This window comes from Arachis ipaensis, chromosome B5 (genome assembly GCF_059453495.1).
Source record: "Arachis ipaensis isolate K30076 ecotype BB chromosome B5, ASM5945349v1, whole genome shotgun sequence".
NCBI lineage: Eukaryota > Viridiplantae > Streptophyta > Magnoliopsida > Fabales > Fabaceae > Arachis > Arachis ipaensis.
Genome location: NC_142440.1, coordinates 152454576 through 152462822, shown reverse-complemented (window position 1 = coordinate 152462822; position 8247 = coordinate 152454576). Strand labels below are relative to the sequence as shown.

The 8247-nt window shown below is 36.7% G+C and overlaps 2 protein-coding genes across 2 annotated transcripts; one reads left to right on the top strand and one right to left on the bottom strand.

The window, feature by feature from the left end:
• The first annotated feature begins 651 nt into the window (after nucleotides 1-651).
• Nucleotides 652-1473, top strand: LOC107644540 (oleosin Ara h 14.0102). Its single transcript, XM_016348421.3, has one exon. It carries the CDS (start codon nucleotides 744-746, stop codon nucleotides 1269-1271), a length of 528 nt encoding a protein of 175 aa, XP_016203907.1. The 5' UTR covers nucleotides 652-743; the 3' UTR covers nucleotides 1272-1473.
• Nucleotides 1474-5152: 3679 nt separating this feature from the next.
• Nucleotides 5153-6774, bottom strand: LOC148566251 (uncharacterized). Its single transcript, XM_088487472.1, has 3 exons — nucleotides 6544-6774; nucleotides 5357-6301; nucleotides 5153-5230 (listed from the first exon to the last, which is right to left on the bottom strand). The coding sequence occupies exons 1-3, from the start codon at nucleotides 6772-6774 to the stop codon at nucleotides 5153-5155; spliced, it is 1254 nt and encodes a 417-aa protein (XP_088343598.1).
• Between the last annotated feature and the right edge of the window lie 1473 nt (nucleotides 6775-8247).

The window sequence follows — 8247 nt, the reverse complement described above, 5'->3', positions numbered from 1 at the left end:
ATTATCTAATAATTTTTAATTAACAAATAATTTATATTAAAAAAACTGCATACCAATATGCACCTTCCATTTTTGTGCATTTTATGAAGGGAAGAAAATAATGTAAGTGTTACTTTCTTAAACATAGGAACATAATGAAACGATTGAAAGGTGCTCTTCCTCATCATGAATTTTTTTAATAATAAACGAAAGATGTTACTTATTTTTTAAAATTTAGTATTTGATCCATTTTTTAAAAATTTATTATTATTTAATTAATTAAAATATTTATTTTTACGTATTAATTGTTTAAAAATTAAAAAAATACTTTTTATTTTTTAAAAAAAAATTAAATAAAAAATAATATTTAAAAATAATTAAAATTCAGATATAATCAATTTTACGTATAATTAAAAATTAATAATTAAAAAATTTATTAAATAAAAATTTAATCAGAATGTTTAAATTATTTAACAACTTAACTGTCAAATTCACTTAAAATTGACTTAAATTTTCACTTTAAAAAATATCTAGCTGCACTGTTAATAAATTACTAGTCATCGCCATGCATGTCACAAGCACGTGTCAACATCTACAACTCCACCGTTCTCCAAAGCCACCACCTCATCAAACTCATCCACAAGCACCGATATCAATGTCTTCCCACTCTCCATTATTAATCTTCAAAACCTAAGGAAGAAAAGAGAACAAAAGGAATCCCAAAAAAGGGCCTTTTCTTTTCTCTTAACAATCAAACAACCATAATGGCTACCGCTACTGATCGTGCACCTCACCAGGTTCAAGTCCACACCCCCACCACACAACGGGTCGACGTTCAACGCCGCGGCTACGACGTTAGTGGTGGTGGTGTCAAGACTCTTTTCCCCGACAGAGGTCCGTCGACCTCTCAAATCATTGCCGTCCTCGTCGGCGTCCCCACTGGGGGCACTCTGTTGCTCCTCTCCGGCCTTTCGCTTCTCGGAACCATAATCGGGCTGGCTATTGCCACCCCGGTTTTTATCTTCTTCAGCCCGGTTATAGTTCCCGCCGTCGTTACCATTGGCCTTGCAGTCATTGGTATTCTGACTGCGGGAGCATGTGGACTAACCGGGCTGATGTCTTTGTCATGGATGATTAACTTCATCCGACAGGTACATGGGACGACGGTGCCGGATCAGCTGGACTCGGCGAAGCGGCGCATGGCAGACATGGCGGATTACGTGGGGCAGAAGACAAAGGATGCTGGCCAAGAGATACAGACTAAGGCCCAGGATGTTAAGAGGTCATCATAAAGTAAAAAAAGAAAAAAAAAAAAGAACGGGTTTGAATTTGAATTTAGGGTTTATCGATTATGTTGGAAAAAAATAATAGTTATTATGCATGTATGTACCTTTTGGTACTTTTGAATTTGGAGGTCTCATTTTGTGTTTTGGTCTTTGTTAATTAATTTGTGCTATGTATGTGTTTTATGTTAATTAATAAGTGTTCTAGATATCTTGTTTTGTTGCATTTGTATTTGTTCCACACTTCCACTTATTATTATATTATGGGGAATGCTAGGAACAATAATTTTGTTGAACAATATGAATAATTATCAATCAAATAAAAATACACCACATCTCTAAATTAATTTTCTAAAATTTAATATTAAAATAACTATTCGTACACTAGTAAAATAAACATCTGATATATTTATTGTTTATATTGTTTAATATTTTTATTGTTTACCTATATTTTTCTTTATATTATATTCAATGTGTTCAACAAGTCTATTAATTATTATATTTTTCTTTGAACAGTGTTATATAAACCTAGTTTAAGTGTTCATCATCATATAATCTTAACATTAAGCTAATAAGCTAGCACAATTTATGGTGTCCAAGTACCAGACTTGAACAGGATTTATGTGGCATTTATTTATCACCTTTTAATATTTTTTTGGGTTCAAATATTATTAAATTAAATTAAAGGTACAAGAAAAGTACATGAAATTGTGGTTATTAAGAAAAGTTAAAGAAAAAAAATTAAAATTAGACACACAAAAAGGTTAATATCTAATTCTTTTTGAAATAGATAAGTTATTAGTAAAATTAAAATAGTGATGAAAGGTGAACTAAAATGGCTAATTTTTTTAGTCATAGAAGTTTAAAATATGTTATGCTCAATTATGAAAAAATAGGAAAATAGTGTGTTTTTTATGGATATGGAGATAATTTTTTTTTAAAATTAAAATTCACAAATTAGATGTTCAGTTTTGTTTTCAAACACAAAACTTAAGGTTAGATTTGGGGTAATAGAGACAAAAACAAAACTTAGAATTAGATTTGGGAACAAAAAACAAAACTTAAGGTTAGATTTGGGGTAAAAAATCTTAGTCTCAAATTTATGTGGGCTTAAAAAAATAGAGACAAACAAAACTTAGGGTTAGATTTGGGGTACCAAAAATATGAGTTTTAAATTTATGTGGGCTGAAAATTTTTTTTAAGAGATAAATAAATCGGTGGGTCAATTTTGTGAAAAAAAAATTATAAAATTTTATAAAAAAAATTATAAACCACAAATTTGATTTTTAGATTTGTATTTTTTTTTTAAAAAATTTAAAATTACAAATCTAACAAAAAAAATTAAAATTCACAAAATTGTGCTTTAGATTTGTGACTATCCATACAAAAAAACACACCAATTCTTCACCTTATTTAAAAACACCACCACAATTTCAATAATAAAAATAAAAAGTTCGAACTAAAATAGCAATTTCAAAGGAAGTGGAGTGTTTTTTTGACAAAGTAGTATTTTAACTTGCAAGTTCAAATTAAACATGTGATTTTTTTTTAATATTCGGTCGAAATTGATTTTATTTGCTAAATAAAAATAAGCGAATAAAATTTGTCTAAATAATAAAATTGTTTTAGATGTCACATTCTCATTGTTGCTGACCCATACAACTTCATAGTCTTTGTTCCAGTTCATCATAACATCACACTCAACTTTTAGGTGATCGTGATCAAGGAACCTCTTCTAGCAAAAAAACAACCGCCACTTCGAATCAAATTGAACTATATATCTATAATGGGGCCATGGTCCCAAAATCTTTGCAACTATCTGCAATTTTCTTTGGATGATATCACAGATGAAAACTGTGATAATCAGTCCTTTAATTTTGAACATAAGTGCAGTGTGTCCAAATTTGTATAATAATGACATTATTCTGAGTCCCTGCTGGACCAGTTGCTTTTCTTTATTTTGCTTCAGTTGTTGATGTCATGCAAGATTAGTTCATGTGTAGATTAATTTGCGCCTAAATTTTTTTCATATTAAGAATTCTTGTGTAAAATATAAAAATATTTGGGCATTTTAATATTTTACACTTGCTATAATAATGGTAGCATAATCTATTACAGACGTATTATAAAAGAATTATTTTTAATTATGTAAAATAACGTCACTTACATTAGTCATATACTTGTAGTCACCAAAAAAAAAAAACATTATAGTAATATATTTTTTTAATTATGAAGGACAACACGTCAATAAATTTTTGTAGATGCACAACGATGTATAACGCACAGTTTGAGTTATTTTTAGGAAATTCATCCCTAATGGCTTATATATATAAAAGAGTAAAGTATCATTTATGTCCCAAACGTTTGGGGGTAAGTCTCAAACCTATCCCTAACGTTTTAAACGTTCTATTTGTGTACCAAACGTTTGTAATTGTAGTCAATGTAGTCCTACCGTCAAAATTGCAAACATTTCGTTTACGGCGGAACCTACGTGGACGTTATGTGACACAGTGGCAGGGCATGTGTTGTTACCGTTATTCAATTTAAAAAAAAAATAAAAAATAAATGTTAAGCAGGGGGTCCTCTCGAAAACCCTAATACCCAATTCTTTGGCTCCAGTTGCTGCTGCTCTGCCTTTGAAGGCCGATTCCCCGTGCGTGAGAGAAGATGGAGCATGAAGCATGCCAATCTGAAGCGAGCCAAGGCAGCAAGCAAGCCACACGAAATAGGAACCTAGCACGTCGAAGGAGGACAACCTGTTACTGTGGGGAACGGCCTGTGCTCGCAACGTCGTCGACGGCAGAAAATCCTGGGCGGAGGTTTTGGGGTTGCGTTAACTTTGGGGTGAGCTTTAGCCATGTCCTTATTTGTTGTTGAGTTATGCGTTTTGATCATCAATGGGTGTGACTCTGCTGTATCATGTATTGTATAGGTTGGAGAAGAATGTGGCTACTTCGTATGGGCAGAACCAGAGGAAGATCCGTCACAAGTTTCTAGGCTAAGATTGAAGGTCAGAAATTTGAAGGGCAAACTGGATATGGTTGAGTTCAGATTCATGGTTGCAGTGGGAGTTGCTTTAGTTGGATGGACACTTGCACTGATAATGGTGTTTGAAAAAACAACAGCAACCAAATTTGGCAGACTTTCACTAGAATAATGTTGCTGGTTTTGATGAGTCATAGGAGAAAGTTGTTACATAGCTAAATTGAGATCTGTATGTTGGGTTAGAGATAATAGTCATGTTGAACTAGTTGCTATTTTGTTGAACTCAATCATATTGTAATGCATTGATGTAACTTTGTGTTTTGGTTGAAGAAAGGCTGGTTTGTGCAGATGCAATGTTGTTTCAATGAAAGAGTTGAATGAAATCAAGTTTTGGATTTTTGCATTCTATTTAAATGAAGCAAGTCAACAGGAAACATAGGGTTCTGTAACATATTACTTAATGATTAACTATAAAGCTGTCATTGGATACAAGTAGTAAATGTTGGAAGCAAAATAACAAAACAAGAGCAACACAGTTTGCTCCATACTAAGGGTCTGCAATAACATACTATTGTCTTAAAACTAGTTTCCAGACACTATAAGGATACTAAACAGAAATTTTGTACTCATAAAACAAGTAGGCTTAAAATATAAACCATCAGACATCATATTCGTCACATCCTTTTCCATGCTTTGGGAGGTGTCCTAGCCATGAACTTCAGTTGGGATTGGGTGATGTTCTTCGATGGGCTTGGTAGCACCCTCAGATTTGTGGTGGATGGAGTCAGCTTAGGCTTTTTTGAAGTTGCTTGAGAGTGTTGTGAACTCACATCAGTAGCAGCAGATTTTCTCTTTGGCCGGGTGACTGTGGTATTCTTTGCAGCAGCTTGGGATGGCTTAGAGCCCTAACTGGAGATAGTGCTAGTGCTGGTGCTAGACTTGAATCTGGAAGCCCTTCTTGTGGATCCAGCTACTTTATTTGCCTAGTAAACAGCCAGAAAATCAACTAAGCAGAATTATTCAACAGCTACTCATATCATAATCTTTAAATGCAATTAATAATAATGAAGCCCTAACTAACATGAGCAAAATAAAGTAACAGTGCTTACCGATGCAGTTGCAGCTACTTTGCGCTTCTTTGGACAGGTTCGTTTGTTGTGACCTCTAGCAAAACAATAGGAGCACTTCTGATTCTGCCCTTCGCGAGAAACTCCTCCCCGAGTTGGGTTCTCATCTGCAGCTTTATTACGTTTTACTTTAGGCCTTCCAATGGGTTTCCTGTAAACTGGTGGCAAAACGTCATCAAAGGGTGTCTTCTCCCACAGGTTGGGTCCATTCAAGGGATATACCACATGTTGGTAGCAGTCAGTGTAGGTTGATTTCTTGTAACAGTTTGCAACAAAGTTGTCAACGTTGAAGCACATCTTCCTGATGCAGGTCATTGCATGAGCACAGGGGATCCCGGAGAGTTGAAACTTCCTGCAAGAACACTCATGATTCTTCAAATCAACAACGAACTTCTCTTTGCCTCCATGGATACTTGTTACCTCATATTTATCACGACCAGCATACGTGCTCACCCACTTACCACTTGCATCAGCTTGTTTCTCAACCTTAATCCTGATACGGGGCAATACTTCTCTTGGGTATTCAATTATACGATCCCTATTATCAGCCCAACGCCTCATTATGTATACTCTGATGTCTTCAAGCATGCTGACTATTGGCTTCTCTCTGGCATCCACAATTACAGAGTTAAAGACCTCACACATATTGTTTACCAAGGTGTCACACTTAGACCAGGTCCCAAACTTGTGGCGGCACCAATATTTGGTTGGTATCTCCATCAGGTGGTTGTAGGCTCCATTATCAAGACTCTGTATTTTAGCCATTCTCCTCTCCCACTCTTGTAAATAAGTAGCCTTTGCAGCATTCCACATCATCAGTTTTAGTTGCAGCCCTGGGAATCTCTTCCTGAAATTGCTATAAAGATGTCTAACACAGAATCTATGATCCACTCCGGGAATCAGCTCATCAAAGGTTGGAACCAATCCCTAAACCCACAAGAAATAGTTAATACAGTAATTAGAGCAGCATGATGTCTGTTAGGTATAATTAAATCAGTTAATGCACAAAATCAGTAACTCATTACAACTCAGACCATATATCATATAGTACAAACACCAACAAACACTACAAGAACTTCTCCCTACAATTCAAACACCTGCATACACTACTAAAACTAATAATAGGTTCAATGAAGTAGCTCCTTAAAACTAAGTTTAGAAATAACTACCTTCTGTTGGTCAGACATGAAGGTGCAGCCCCTTATCTTGTCATACCCGAAGTCATCACACAAATTGGTAAGGAACCAGGTCCATGTGTCCTTCGTCTCTGCTTCAACCACTGCATAGGCTATTGGCAACATCTGGTCGTTCGGGTCCCAGCCAATAGCAGTGAGAAGCTGACCCCCATAAGGTGTCTTGATGAAGCACCCGTCGAGGCAAATTATTGGACGGCAAACCATGAAGCTCTTCTTGCATGCATCAAGGCACACATAGAGTCTTTAGAACTTTGGCCTTAAATCCACACCAGGTTTTGGTCTCTCAGAAGCAAACTCTGATGGTCTCTCCACTTGCAACTTCACTGTAGAGCCCGGGTTAGACCTGAGCAATTCGTGACAGTAGTCATAGAGCCTTCGATACTGCTCAATGTACGTTCCTTGTAACTCATCAAGAGCAAACTGCTTAACCCGGGCAGCTTTAGACTTAGTCAGCTCTACATTCCACTTGCTGTATGCTTTCTTCATTAGTGTGGAGAGCTTTATCTTTGGATTCTCAGCAATTTTGTTTAGAAAGACCTTGCTCAACCATTTTGCATGCATAATCCCAATTTTCAACTCCCTGGAACAGGTATGCTTGTTGTGGCAGCTGGTGAGTTGCCATGTTTGCTCATTCTTCATCTTCCCACAGTATGCAAACCAGTTACAACCCTCAACGCAAATGACTTTCACTCTCCGAAGGTCAACCTTATCAAACCTCAAACCCCTCCCAGTATGTACAGCATAGGCAGTAGCACAATCCTTAAACTCATCTCTTGATACATAAAGAGTTCCAATCTCCCACTTATACTCACTCATGTCCTTTAGCTGCTTGTGCAAGGGATACCTCTTCGCAACATTGTTGGCATCCTCATCATCACCAACAATAGGCACATCAAGAAAATCTTCTGATTCATATCCCTCTTCCTCATCCCCTAAACCTGCAGGTATCTTCTCCTTACCTCTGTCATATCCACTCCTATTCTCTTTTGCTGCATCAGTTTGGGTTTCAGTTGTGCCAGGCTCGAATGTATCCCCTACCCTGATGTCCACATCAACTAACCCCTCAGCCCCTTCCTTATCATCATCACTGTCACCAAACACAACCTCAGCAGCACTATCTTCTGAGCAATAACCATTTCTGGAATCAGAACTCCATGAATCACTGCTGTCATCTACACCACCCTTGGGAGTATAGTCCTCATCCTCGCTGCCATCACTACCCTCTTCTTCCTCATCTGATTCATCTTTTCCATCTTTCTCACCCACATTTTCTTCCTCCACATTTGGGCCAGAATTTCTCTCAACTTCTCTTGCTGAATGGGCCTCAAATGCCACAATTGGGCCTGGCCCATTAGATCCACAAGCCTGCTCTTGCATGGTAGTTTCAGTACTCCCTAACATGTGTACATCCTGAACTTCTTCATGGATATCACTAGGTTTATGCACTACATACAGCTCCACCATATCCTCCCTAACCCCAATATTAGCCATATCCATCGCATCTTTGTCTGTTCGCAGCATCCTTAAGCCTTCTTCTGTACTCCCTCCCAGTGATTTGTACCACATTGCTGCAATGTCTTTTTTCAAATACCCTTGTCTGCTCACTATGTCATAAACCTCAATCAGGCTCCACTCATCTTCATTACAGTAGTCTATCACAGTTGTCTCCCCACCCAA

Coding starts and splice junctions, on each gene's coding strand:
- LOC107644540 (XM_016348421.3), top strand. CDS start 744: ATGGCTACCGCTACTGATCGTGCACCTCACCAGGTTCAAGTCCACACC.
- LOC148566251 (XM_088487472.1), bottom strand. CDS start 6,774: ATGGTTTGCCGTCCAATAATTTGCCTCGACGGGTGCTTCATCAAGACA. Junction 6,302..6,543: donor TCATGTCTGACCAACAGAAG/GTAGTTATTTCT, acceptor TTGTGGGTTTAG/GGATTGGTTCCAACCTTTGA. Junction 5,231..5,356: donor AAGTAGCTGCAACTGCATCG/GTAAGCACTGTT, acceptor GCTGTTTACTAG/GCAAATAAAGTAGCTGGATC.